The 14,375-nt window shown below is 36.6% G+C and overlaps 1 protein-coding gene across 7 annotated transcripts; it reads left to right on the top strand.

Moving 5' to 3' along the window:
* Positions 1–4,269: 4,269 nt before the first annotated feature.
* Positions 4,270–11,720, top strand: LOC116169999. 7 transcript variants are annotated; one of them, XM_031486229.1, is made up of 12 exons: positions 4,270–4,522; positions 4,585–4,865; positions 4,915–5,186; positions 5,235–5,436; positions 5,635–5,646; positions 9,603–9,822; positions 9,911–9,988; positions 10,161–10,312; positions 10,359–10,487; positions 10,537–10,702; positions 11,081–11,222; positions 11,270–11,720. In XM_031486229.1, the coding sequence occupies exons 2-12, from the start codon at positions 4,701–4,703 to the stop codon at positions 11,466–11,468; spliced, it is 1,737 nt and encodes a 578-aa protein (XP_031342089.1). In that variant the 5' UTR covers positions 4,270–4,522; positions 4,585–4,700; the 3' UTR covers positions 11,469–11,720. The 7 variants fall into 7 exon arrangements, with proteins under 7 accessions (XP_031342089.1, XP_031342094.1, XP_031342092.1 ...); XM_031486234.1 differs by having other exon boundaries at positions 4,270–4,865; positions 9,603–9,717; XM_031486232.1 differs by having other exon boundaries at positions 4,270–4,865; positions 9,603–9,789.
* Positions 11,721–14,375: the final 2,655 nt, after the last annotated feature.

The following is a 14,375-nucleotide window of genomic DNA, read 5'->3' as shown; positions in this document are numbered from 1 at the left end:
AGGAAAATGAGACGTTTCTTGTCCCTGGACCCTGCATACAAACACTATCATTAAAATGAGGTTTTTTTCATTATTAAATTAACAAATCTTTGATGCTCTGGCAGCCCAGGATTAAGGGGGGGGGGGGGCTGCAGCCCCAGGCCCCGCGCCTTAAGGGCCCCAGTCTACAATCAACCCTATTAGTTTTCAATTTTTTGCATAATAAAGACGGAAAATTGGAAAATAAAACCCCCATCTTTTTCAATAATCTGTGATGCCATGGAATTTTATAATACAAAAACTACGCCAATATCCGTCATGCCATGGAATGTTCGCTTTAAAACAAATCAAATTCTATCAAAAAGTATTATATTTAGTACAGCGAATTCAACATAAAGAAAGACCAAATTACTAAAAACGGTTTCCTAATATAACAATTTACAATAAATGTTCGAATAAGTCACCATTAACTGCAATACAGTAACCAAGTCGATCATAAAAGCCATTTCGAACTGCTGCTAATTGATAACTGGATATCTTTTTGTTTTAAAAAATTCCATGGCATCGCAGATTATTGAAAAAGATGGGGGTTTTATTTTCCAATTTTCCGTCTTTATTATGCAAAAAATTGAAAACTAATAGGGTTGATTGACGTAAAAAATTTTTTCCTACAAAAAACCTTAATACATTTTTACTCTAAAATAATTTGGGGAGCCAACAACCGCATGTTATGAATTTTACATTGAAATCCCTATGATGCGTTACGCAAGTCACCACCCTGTATACAGATTTTGTCTCCCCTTTTTTTAAAGCGGTTTCCTAGTATGTCATAATATATTAATGTCTGTTTTGTGATTCTGAAAAATCTGTAGGTATTCGTATCTGATAAGCTTAACCTGTACTTTAGTATCAGTATATATAAGTATGTATCAGGGTATGCATTGTTAAGTGCGACATAAATTCCTCTTAAACAGCAGTCCCGAAATTAATGCGAATGCCCTTAGACTGGACTGTAGAGAAACACATTCTTAATATTTTAAAAGTAAGTTGGATTGGATTACGCATTGCACTTTGCACAGCATAAATTTTCGACAATAAAAATTAATATCGTTAAATTTGGCGTTTGTTGAAATTATAACCTATTTTGTATAGGAATAGGGCCCACGTTAATCCGGCCCTGTGCTCTGGGGCGTTAGAAAAATGGTAAGACTTGCTGAAGATGAAACAGGTTATATTGTCAATACCCATACATTTTGAAGGGAAGGCTTTGAGATCCAATTTTCTTAATCTTTGATATCACTCAACCCCATTTAGAGGAACGATGGACCATGTTCAAAAATTATATTTTCAATTAGGTTCAAGTAACATGTCAAACGGTAAAGGGGGCTTGTATGTACAAGGATGACACTGGGTCACGTAACATTTGAAAGGACTTGTTTAATAGACCAATGGGAAATGACTAGCTTTATTTTAACACAGTGACTAGACGGGTACCTACAGCTTAGCTGTACCGCTGTTAAATGACTATATCATATTCCGTCAATACGGGCAGCCGGTGGACACTTAACAGTAGTCTTCCAGATATCTAATAATATACCTTTCATTATTACTTAAAGAGTGAGTGAGCATGTATTGGTATGAATGGAAGAATTTTATGTGTAATTAGGAATGTGGCAGACACATTGTCATTCGACTAGCATTTATTTATTTATTGCCCGTCTCTTGTTATGGGCCCTCAACAGGCTTTCGCACAATTACACAGTGACCCTCATGTTCTATTTTTGTTATTAACTTGCCCGTACTGACTGGTTAATCCCCGCCATGTGCATGCTCGCCAATCGTTCATGGAGTTTATTTATCTGCTCAGTCAGAGCCCTATGGGGCTGCAATTTCAGCTTGGTGAATAGTTGCATAGCCGCCCATTTAGATTGGGGGTCTTTATACTTATGGACCTAATATATACTCAGCACGCCCCTTTCGTTTCCGCGCGGTGTCATTTCAGCGGCGCTTCGAGTAGCACGCGTTGAGACGACGACGCGTCGCACAGAATTGTGATCCAGTTTCTTCTTCAGTTCAGTGATGGACCTGGACAAAGACTTGTTGATGCTTAATTGCTTTGCTCATACATCGGAAGCCAAACAAAGTGCGTAAAAAAAGGAGATGGTGGATGCAGCATATTTTCTTATCACTGGCTGATGAAAATCCGATTAAAAATACATACAAAAGCATAAGCAGCGCCGCTGCAGCGGCTTAGTGTGAATATAGGAACCTAAGCAGCCTAATGATGATGATGACGGCTTTTTCGATCTTTCTGAATGATCTTTTCTTGCTTTCTCGACACCTTTGTCTCTTTTCGCCGTCTCTTTTTGCTCTCTCGACTCTTCCTTCGAGCCTTCTCTGCGCTTCGCAACGTCTGTAAGCGCTTACTTCAAACATTCTTCCGGCTCTTTTGAGACTTCGCACTTTCTCGAACCCATCTGGTTGTTTCTTTTGAGCTTTTTTCGCACCTCCTTCGAGCACTCTTCCCGCTACCTTTTATTTTTCTGTAAACTTTCTGCAGGTTACTTTTTGCTTTGTGTAAGTAATCTCGACGCTTGCTTATTTCGAACATTTTTCACGCTTGTTTGAATAATCGGCTTTCCACCTTCTTCATTTAATTAACGGCTCCTTCGTGACCTCTTTCTGTCTTCCCGGCGCCTCTTCTTCATAGTCTTGTATCAGTTGTATCGATGCTTCCTACTTATTGCCATATCTAGAGTAATAAATATATTTTTTATTGCTCATTATGACGCGTGAAAATAATAAAGTCCAATGTTCCTACGGGCTTTATTATTTTCACGTGTTATTCGAGCCTTCTTTTAATAAAGTAAAGGCTTCCGATCCTTCTCAACATCCTCTTTTTGCTTTCTTGTCGCCTCATTGCACTTTCGACACCTCTCTCCTTTGTATTCTCGGCACTACTGTCTTGACTGTTTCTTCAAGCTTTCTCTTCACCTTATTCTAGCCTTTTTTACCTCTCTTAACGTTTTCACGACTAATGCGAACATTTTCCCGCACCCTTAGCATCTTTTTCATGTTTTCTGCAATGCATTTAAACAGTTTTTTAAGCTTCTTCGCGCCTCCTTTGAGCATTATTTGGATACTCTCTTCGCACGTTTTTTACGCTTCTTGGACTTCTTTCGAGTTTTATTCACGCCTCCTTCAAGGAGTTCTTCTATCTAGTTCGATTCTTCTTCAATTAATTAACGGCTCTTCGATCCTTCTCGGTGCTCTCTTTTTGATTTCTCAACGCCTTCTTCATGCATGCGGGCCATTTCTTTCTCGTCTTTTCGATGCTTCGCTCTCCCGACGTTGATCCTTCCTATTTTCGCATTTGAGCGTTTTATGAAGCTTTCGCGTCACCTTCTTCAGGAATTCTTTACGTCTACTTCGAACATTCTTCCGCCTCGTTCGAGCCTTTTTCACCCTTTTGCACGTCATTTCCACGCTTCTTCATGACTTCTTCTAGTACTCTTTCAGCCTACTTTCCACCATGCCTTTTTCGAGTCGCCTTCTTAAAAGCATTTTTTAAGTATTCCTTCCATACTTTATTCGAACTCTGTTATATGTCGATGTCTACTTCCTTATCCTTTTATCGACATCACTTGTCATCTAGATCCCTCCTGCTTGCTCTTTCAACTTCTTTTGACCATTTGATTTCACCTCATTGTAGCCTTATTCACGCACCACGACAGTTTCCTCGCGTCTTCTTTTTGGTGCCTACTTTTTTCGATCCTTTCTTTCCAGCATTCCTTCACCTTGTATAACCTTCCTTGCGCTTTCCTTAATTAAATTAAGTAACCTTTTCCTAACAATTGAGTCGGTGAACGTTTACACCACGTCGTGCTTATACAGAGTGGCCCACCGAGAAGTATACAGAGGGCTTTTAGAAATTTCGAAAAATCCTCGAACACGTCAATTTTGTATTCGAGGGAGACAACTTTGTATTGATTCGTTTCGGAGAACTGACAGGTTCACTTAAGTTTAACAAACAAATTGAAGCGTCAAAATAAAATTTTAAGTGACTTAGATCGCATTTTTTGGTTTTTTTTAGAAAAAACCATTTCAAATGCGAATTATCTCCTAAACGAATCAATAGAATTTAAAAAGCAAAGCAGATTAGTAATCACGATTAAATTGGCTTTCAAACAATGTGCCAATTGCCATAGGATTCCATTTAAAATTTTAGGGGTTAAGCTCCCTACGTAGAGGGGTGAAGACTTGGGTTCGTGATTTGTATTCCAAAAGTTGTCCCCCTCGAATACAAAATTGACGTGTTCGAGGATTTTACGAAATTTCTAAATTTAATACCTTAAAAAAGCCCCTGTATACTTCTCGTTGGGCCACTCTGTATACCTATCTTAACATTTCGAACAGAGCCAGTAGAGCCAATATAAGCAACAACATTCCCCCAAAACATGTTTTGTAAAAGTGTTTGTACTTTCTAGGTTCTCTGGTCGCTGCCGATTATTTGTTGCCGCCCATTGATTTTTACAGGCCGAAGGTGTGGTTTAAATATTTAATTAAAGCAAACAACAACAGACGTATCGCATGAAAAATGTGTAGATAACATCGGAATTTCGTATGCGGTGGCATTATGATAGTACAACTCGCTTTAAACGGCACCTTCTTATGGGTTATGCTGACAGTTTAGTGCAACAAACGGCCCCCGTTTGTATGAAATGAGCAGTTGGGCAGCGAGGATGCATCGGCGCGCTGCCACCTTCAGTAACGTGGTTACCTCGTGCGGACATCCCTCCGGCCCCTATCCTCGTAGATTAGAGAAGGTTAAATTCGGCGTACCTCTTGAGGAAGTTTGTAAGAATGACATTCCGGGACCACTGCTTGTAAGTCACCCGTTTGAGTCTGTCGGTGGTGTTATTAGTCGTTTTGCAGGTGTTAATTTTAAAGCTAAATAAAGAAGCGCCATATCGTAAGGATGTGTTCCGTGCACCCGGCCATCAGGGTGCCATGAAGAAACTGACACATTTTTTACAAACTGGCCGTTTGTTAAATATGGATAATTTCAGTGTTTACACAATTGCTAGTGTTCTAAAGAAATTTCTTCGTAAAATTCCCGGCGGTATCTTTGGTAAAGAGACAGAGTTAGAGTTTTTCCAAATTATCGATATGACTGATGTACAAGTACAAAGGGACGAGATTCACAGGTAAAACTCCTTTTGCTCCCCGTTTCGTGCGTAAAGATTCTCTTATAGGTTGATAGCATCGCTACCTGTTTTCACACAGAGGCTTTTGGTGTTGTTATTTGGCACCTTTCGCGTTATCGCATCTAACAGCGAGAAGGCAAGTACGGGTATGACAAGTGAAGCGTTAGGCGTCAGTGTCGCGCCGAGTTTCTTTCATTCGTGCGTAAGCGACGGTAAAACTGCCAAAATGGAGGACGTGATACGCTTCAAGGTAATTTAAGTTGTAAACGATTGCGTATCTTGTAAATTTTTTTTAATAATTCTCATATAGTTTTCAAGAAGTAATGAAGGCAGCACGTCAAAAACAATTACTGTATATAATTAGATAATGGCACTTTTATAAATTGATTTATACTAATATTTGTAGCATAAAAGCTTGTGCTGTACAGTGCTTTTTTTTTGCATACAGGCCGAAGTTAACGTAAGTTAAAAAATACTCTCGTGTGTACGTGTTTACGTAGTTTCTTTTTTGGTTTTGAATTACTTGCTTCTTGTAGCTATATTTAACCAAGTGCATTGTTTGTAGGTAGAAGCACTGACGAAACGTTGACATTTTGACTGAACATAATTAGTCGACAATAAATGGGAAAGTTTGACCGCTAATTATTGGAGGCGTATAGTGCAATTTCGTAGTCGTTGACCCGCAATTGTTTAATTTTTCCCACATCCTGAATAAGGACACATGAACCTTCTTTTAATCACCAATTAACTTGTGCTGTAATATTTTGCTTCCAATTTGCATAATTTTGCATTATACTTTGTACATAACAAAACAAGTTTGGGTATAGAAATTTATGTCATATTTAAAAAAACCTTGGTAAAACAATTGAAAAAGTAAAAAACAAGAAATTAATCAGCTGGAGTCTGATAACTTCAAAGTTAAGAGGATGAATCAAAATCTACCATCTTCCACTAAAAGTTTGTACTGGATGTGGTTCCAGGTCCCTCTGCTTTATTCGTCTCGAGGAATAACTTGAATTTTAACTTGGAAAGATTAACATAAGATTGTTAGGTCTTATTGTAGTGATTTTTGATCTTTGGGAATCGCAATTTTACGATTCAAGCAAATTAAGGGCTGGTATTTCAAGTTTCTGTTAAACTTTCTATCAGTCTTATTTCATTATCCTGAGATTTTCTTACATGAAACTCAAACTCAAACAATAGTTACAGGTACTTTTCATTTTCTAACGTGATGTGGTGGTGAGGTTATGTATAAGTGATCACATACATACAACACCACACTCCCATCGACATCACCTCCTAGTTTATAAATTGGTAACACTTCGATATCCCTCTCAGCACTAGGTACTGGTAACTAATATAAGGTGGTTAAGATGGGGGAAGCCCTAGTCCAGTACGCGTTTGTATCATGTTCTTCTCTAGTTGCCCTCAAGTACCCCTAAAATTCATTGTTTCACCTACATTCATCTTACGTTTGTCTACAGTTCCTCACATATCCCAACCTTCCTTTAATTTTTTTACCAGATGCCCTTCACACTTTCTCTAAGCTTCTCTCAACTTTCTTCAAACTGGTTGCTCTTCAATTTCCATTAAGTTCCTTTTAAGCCCCCCTCAAATTTCTTTTCAGTTTTTTTCAAATGTGTGTTAAATTTCTTTCAAGATACCTACCATAAAGTTTCCCTAAAATTAATTGATTGATACTTGGATGTATAGGAAGCAAAAACACTTGGGTGGAAATTCCCTACCTCTCACGCATCATCAGTATGTCATTCAAAATGTTTAAAAAACAGTTTAAAAATAAAAATCTACGGGTTTCAGGATTTCCGCCATACTGTACAGGGTGTTTTTTTGGGAGCTTTAGTTAAACGCCTCTGGGAAAATAAAATACGTAGGTTTTTGAAAATTTGTACTTAGGAGTTACTCTGAAGACCGAATCTATGTAAAATATTTTCGAAATGGCCACACTTCCGGAAACACCGGAAGTAGATAGTAGCTTCGTTATATTAAATGGCAACCCCTATTTTTTATTGCATTTTTGGATTCTACGTAAAATTTCAGTTCTTTTGATACCCACATGTCCATATCTGCCATTTATGGTTTTTAAGTTATTTTGACTTTATGAAAAAAAATGGCGGATGCAGATGGTACCTTGATAATTGATTACTTGAAAACGGTTATAGTCATGGCAACCCATTTTTATCAGTGCATAGAGAATGAATAGGGCTTTCTTTTAGTGTACTAAAAAAATTAACTTGCGTACAACCGCACCTATGGAGATCAAAATTGAAGAAACTTCCAAAGAGTCCAAAAACTCAGTTTTTTTAAATGGAATGACCAAGTTCTTCCTATTGCATGAGATAGAGAATCGAAATTGGAATATTTTGATATTACATGTTCCAATAGCTATCTTTAACATTTTCTGATTTATTCCCATTTCATTGAATTGATGCCATTTTTTTCGCATTTTCATTTTAGTCATGATTTTGTAACAATCGAATTTTAAACAAATCAAGAAAAGGATTCTTTAATATCATTGATTCTAGTCTAAATAATTCATTAATAAATAAGTCATTTATTAAGGATATAGGACGGAAAATTTTTGACAAATCTAGACAGAGTCGTTCAACTGAATTTATTAAACAACGTATAAGTCTAAAAATTCAGAGAGGTAATGCAATATCTGTTCTAGCAACAATTCCATACAAAAAATGTTTCAACGAAGTTTTTTATATTTTACATTGAATTTATTTTGTTAATCTTGCATTTGCAATTCAATTCATTTTCTTAAATAATCTCTTGTAGAGCTTTGTATCACTTGTGCTTCAACGGTTTGTAGTGCATTTGGGGATACAACATTTCCAAAATTCATGCAATTTCGTTCCAGTGATCGAATGAATGTACGGCAAGCATGTGCCGCGATTCTGTCCATTTCACCATAAATAACAATTAAATTCAAAAATAGGTGAAACCACTGCGAGCCATTTTTCGATTTTTGAAAAACTTATGTTAACCTATAACAGTAGGTGACGGATTAGTGTCACTAGAATTGTTTAAAATTCAATTGTTATAAAATCATGGCCGACTACTAAAAAGAAAATTCGAAAAAAATAGTGTCAATTCAATAAAATGGGAATAAGTCAGAAACTGTTAAAGATAGCTATAGGAACATGTATTGTCAAAATATGCCCATTTCGATTCTTTATCTCATGCAATATTAAGAAAATGGTGATTCCATTTAAAAAAACTGAGTTTTTAGTCTTTGAAGTTTCATAAATTTGGATCTCCATAGGGGCGGTCTTACGCAACTTAACTTTTTTTAAGTACACTAAAAGAAAGCTGTATTCATTCTATATGCACTGATAAAAATAGGTTGCCATGACTACAACCGTTTTCAAGTAATCAATTATCAAGGTACCATCTGCATCCGCCATTTTTTTTCTTAAAGTCAAAATAACTTAAAAACCATAAATGGCAGATATCGACATATGGGTATCCAAAGAACTGAAATTTCACGTAGAATCCAAAAACCCAATAAAAAATTGGGGTTGCTATTTAAAATAACGAAGTTACTATCTACTTCCGGTGTTTCCGGAAGTGCGGCCATTTTGAAAATATTTACATCGATTCGGCCTTCAGCGTAACTCCTAAGTACAAATTTTGAAAAACCTACCTATTTTACTTTCCTAGAAACGTTTAACTAAAGCTCCCAAAAAAACACCCTGTATATTCGTTGTTTGTATAACATATACAGGATGTAACATACAAGTATGTAAAAATTGCATGGGTGGTGGCTTCAAAGTATTTTTTGGAAGTTACATCACAAAACTCCCTAATTCATTTACATTGTTTATTTTTTACTATAAGGATGCGACTAACAGCTTTACTTAGGTTTTTGCGTATGCTCTTTCTCACTTTAACATATTCTGGGCCTGGATTAGTCACTATAAAGTGGAATTATGACCCCTTGTGACAATCACTGCTTGATGCTTTCATAAAATTCTGGATCACTTTTGATGTCATCTAACACTGGATGCAGCATTTATGCGCCAATCACAGCAAAGCAGTTGAAACAGGTGGGAGTTCGTAACGCCAGTGGCACCTGGGATTGTAAGCTCTATGACTCATTTGAGAAAACTAAAACACAGTGTACTTGTCCCGCAAATCATGATTTTTGTGGGGAGTGTTTTAAAAGAAAAAAAATTGTCTCTTGCTGCGTAATTATTGGGGTGACATGACTAATTACCAAATTGACAAAGACACTTTGTAATGTAGCAACGTGTGGTTGAAGCGCACTTGACATGACCAAATGGCAAAATATTGTTGTATTTGCATTCATACTACCTAGTTTGAAAATGCATGTGTATATTGGTGCATTCGTTCAAATTTCTTTGTAATTTTCCATTTTCTTCCCACTAGGTGGCGACTAGAGTCATGAAACATTTAATAGAAGAATTTGCGTCGGCCGACCTGTTCGGGCGCGAGAATTATGAATTTTACGCTCGCGTAACAGGCCGCGTCTTGCGTGTACAGGGTGAGTGGATATGTTCATTTCAATATCCCCCACCGCCACCTAAGGGTCATTCTGCACAGCAACTGTATGCTAGTGAGTATGCAGCTTTGGAACGTTATTTGCTGGGTATGTTTTTGTTCGCTTTTTTTGTGTGCAATTTCGTTTTGACAATAGCAGCGCCAGCAATTACTCGAGCTGTCACGATTTGTTACAGGACAACTGTCGTTAGAGGCAGAAAAGACTTGGTTGCAGTGCGAATGCGAACGTTGGCACCTCAAATATGGATTGGAAGGTAATAAAGTAGATGCAGCTAGTACAATTTAGGCTTTGTACATATTATTTCCTTGTAGTTTAATTTAATGTAAGCTTTTCATGTATATCGCGTTACTACTGTGATATTTTTTTATTGAAATAAATTTAGTATTTTTTGATTTTTGTTCTTTCTCTTCTAAATAAATGCACAGCCGTTGAAAAAGGACAGTCGACTCCGGCTTTAGCGGAAGCGGGACTTCAACCACAAACTGCAAGCACATCACTGGGTATTATAACTGAGCACACCCTTCTCGAATCGTGCACGCGTCTGTCAATCTCCTTGGAACAAAATGGAATTTACAAGGTCAGTATTAACGTTGCATGATTAAATAATCTCATATTCGATTTAGGTGGGGAACAATTCAAACACTTCCAGTGAAAGCCATTCATCACCGTCTGCATTAAAAATGACTTTAGACGAACTGAGAGCAGTGAATCGGTACGCCGAGAGCACCCGTAGTTTAAGCTACCTACCTCAGGTGAGTCTGAGCTGTGTTAATTGTTGTGGTGATCACGGCTCGTTAACAGGTACACGAGCGTCAGCGAGCTCGTATGTTGACGCGTTCACAATGGTTTCTAACACCATCAGTTGAATGTACAAGTTGTGGAGGATCGTTAGATCTCGCTTTAGCAGATGCTAACGTTTCTGCACTTACGAATGCTCTGCTTCGAAAATCATCATCTGGTACAATAGGTGTGTATATATTTAGGTTGACACACCTCTTTTAGTTATTTGCTATCGATAATTTTGAGAAATCTCAACTGACCTCCTGAAGACGAAAATGGACTGTTCCGCCACTGACACAGCTTTCATCAAGCTATTCTTCCAGTATCTTCAGAATTCTATCTTATGATTAATTCACACGTTCCTTCGGGACCCCCTCTCCCTTTCGTTAATTTTCTTCCATACAAGCAAAGCGTTATGTGCGAAATTGCCATGTCAGTGCTCCTCTGGTGGCGGAATGGTGAAGCTTCAACCCTATCTATGACTTCAGGTCCGGGCGACTGACATTTCTCAGCAACTTAGAACGATCTTCTTTGCCGTGCAAACAATCTGTATTTATTATTATAGTAGGAGCAGTTGGGTTATCCCTTAGCGCTGAATCAATTCAACGTAAACCTAGCATTCGCCGCACAAACTCCCGAGATAAACGCCACTATCTGCACCGATCCAACAGTAGAAGGAACAAAGAAAACGGCTCCAGATCTAACAGGTAAATGAAAACTTACTGGGACGATTTAATAACATCTAGTATTTTAGTTTCAAAACACGAAATTCCAGTTCAAGACCAGGAAGTTTTAAAATAAAATCACGATCGAGCAGCTTTAAGGGTAAAAGTGAACTCTGTTCGTGTCCAAGTCCGGGTTCGGTCGAAGAGAAACTCGAAGACATTGTTAAGCTATCTTCGGGACATACCGAAACTATCTGCGTCAAATTGACATACAAACCACGAATTTAGAAGTTACTTTCTATTTTTATTAATAAGAAACAGACCAAACAAAGTTAATTAAAGAAGACTGCATTCCAAAAATTTTACGCATTTATTGTTATATAGCTTTAAAGTTTAGCTTTTTTTTATATATATTTTGGTATTTGTAAAAAATGTACGAAATGACATATATAACATTGCCAGGTATTTGAGACATGCATCACATAGTCTTTTTGTTATTTGACTCGATTTAATATGGGTCCCATGTTAAATCAGTTAAATTCTAGTCTTGTAAATTTCATTCACGTGTTTTAAAGTTTTTAAACTTGAATGTAAGTTTGGCCAGGCGAAATTATTGAAGAATCTCGAATCTTGTTGTGCTAAATCATTTACGTTACACGCATTTTTGTGTCTGAACGTCAATAATTTCGTCTGCCATTAAGTAAGTTAGCCTCCTGTGTTCAAACTACGAATGCTATGCGGTTTATAGAAGTATGATGAATATGCATTGTTCCATGTTAAATTGCCGCTTGATGCCAATTTAATGTTGACCAAATCAGTACTATAAGAAGAACATAACACCAAATCCAATTTTGCAAACTTCTTATGAAATTTTCACCTTTTTAATGTAAATCGTTAATTTTAAGCAGAGTGTTTATCAGGTAGCCTTCAGTATTAGATTTCTATCCGTCCAAAATATGCAGACGTCATGTCAAAATTGAACATAAAACGAAAGAAACAATGAAACGTATCTATCTAATAAACACTCGAACAATTTTTAATTTAGTGTATACACTTCAATCAGTATTTTTAAATATATTAAGAACTGTTGCCAAATTATAAGGAAAAAAGAGGACATCTAAAGTCGATCTCTTATCATACACTTTGTGTTCAACCATTTTAAATATGAGTATGTAATATTGAAAATAAAAAATAAGTTTTATAACGTTTTTTTTATTGCGGAAAAACAAAGTTATTGTACCATTTTATTTAGTCAAAATATGCTCTATTTTGTCAAATATCATTTATAAGGCATGTGAAATGTGGGGAATTGCTCCACTACCATCATTAATGAGCAATAAAAACAGCATACCTAATTTAAATCTAAATGGATCTTTTTAATATTGCGTTAGTATTCAATGGTTAACAATGCTAAATAAAACGTTTTAGATTTATTGGGCACATTTTCAGTTTGGGATCTGGACTATGTCATATTTATATTAATTTTTGTATGCGAATTTCGCTTCCTTTGACGACTGGTAAGTGATTTTTCTATGAAAGTATGTAGGTATACTAAATAAAACGTTTTAGATTTATTGAACGAATTTTCAATTTGGGATCTGGACGGCCTCATATTAATTTGTCTATACTTTGTGTGCGAATTTCAACCCTTATGACGTCTGGTAAGTGATTTTCCTATGGAACATATGCTAAATAAAGCATTTTAGATTTATTGGGCGCATTTTCAGTTTGGGATCTGTACTGCGTTATATTTATATTAATTTGTTATACTTTTAATGCAAATTTCGAGCTAGTTAATTTAGGCGCTTTAATCATTTTACTTTAAGGACAATTTACTGCACAGTGTAGATAGGTACTAATTGGACCTTTAGCGGTGGCAGTCACTATCGTAAATGCAGTACTTTGATCATTGTATACCTATAATAAATACAATGATTTGATAATGCGAAGCCCCGCACGATTGTCTGTGGTGCGCGAGTCTTTTCAGAAAAATTGCTGCTAAGTTCAAGGAGGTGTACAATCTTAGGTCCACCCCCTTGTTCTTGTTCTGGATGTCGTAAACGCGACCAATGGACAAACTGTAATAAAGTTTCGCACAACTGGTCAACTGAACAATGCAGAGAAAATTTTAACCCGGCGAAAATGAATGTGGAATTTTGCGTTTATTTATTTATTTACTTATTGATTATCCCTCTTTTGTTCTGGGCCCTCAACAGACTTGCGCCCAATTACAGAGTGACCCACATAATGCTTTTTAGAGGTGCCTCAGCAGAAGGTCTTAAGTTGTTCTATACTACTCCGGTATTTACCTTACGAATTAGGGAAACTACAGTAAAAGCTAATTAATGATATGCACATTGCAGTAATGAAATCCATTTATTAATTATTCATAAATAAGGGTAATGTTTTTAAATCTTGAAAAAAATGCAGAAACTTATTACTTATCGCGTAGTTTTTTAGCGCCTGATGTATTTCATTATATTATATTTATATGTTGCATCAAAGTAATAACAGATCTAATCTATTTCTTCTTACTAAAAATTTTCTTTTTTGAATTAAGGTTTTAGTACACTTGAAACCATTCCCCTTGAAAACATAAACTACGACTAGTTTCGAAACCATCCCCTAGTTTCAACTAGGACTGGGGGGATGGTTTCTAGTCTACTGCAACCGTAATTCAATTTTAGGTTTTTTTTTGCATAATTACATAGAAAGAGAATTCCCTACCCACAGCAATTACTTCAATTTATCCCTGTCTGTTATAATTGCTGAGAACAAAATTAAAGAAACACAACTTTTGGGATTCTTGGGGTTGATTTTGGTTTATTCGTACACTCCTTATAGTATTGCTCCGCGAGATACATGTGTAGGTAGCAGAAGATGCTGCAGATAATTCTGAGCATAAAGGAGCAATGGATTTTTAATTTAGGCATTAGCATTTGCAGTTTCATAAGCAAAAAATCGGTCAGGCTCACTCATACTTGTTGGGGGATACCTTCAATTTCCTTTTGTGAGGAGTACCGAGGGTAGTAAGCATTAGTATGGTTATTTGGCTCTAATTGCTTAACAATGCTCCAAGCAAATTATGTCACAAACTACCCCTCTCAGTGGTGCTTATGGGGGTGGTCTGCCAATTGCCATGCAAGTCAAATTCTGTAATGCCCTGCAACGGTGTAGTATGAATTGCATATCGTT

This window comes from Photinus pyralis, unplaced genomic scaffold (assembly GCF_008802855.1).
Source record: "Photinus pyralis isolate 1611_PpyrPB1 unplaced genomic scaffold, Ppyr1.3 Ppyr1.4_LG4, whole genome shotgun sequence".
In the NCBI taxonomy this organism is placed as follows: domain Eukaryota; kingdom Metazoa; phylum Arthropoda; class Insecta; order Coleoptera; family Lampyridae; genus Photinus; species Photinus pyralis.
Note: the sequence above shows the minus strand (reverse complement) of the source record. Positions and strands in the feature narration are given on the sequence as shown.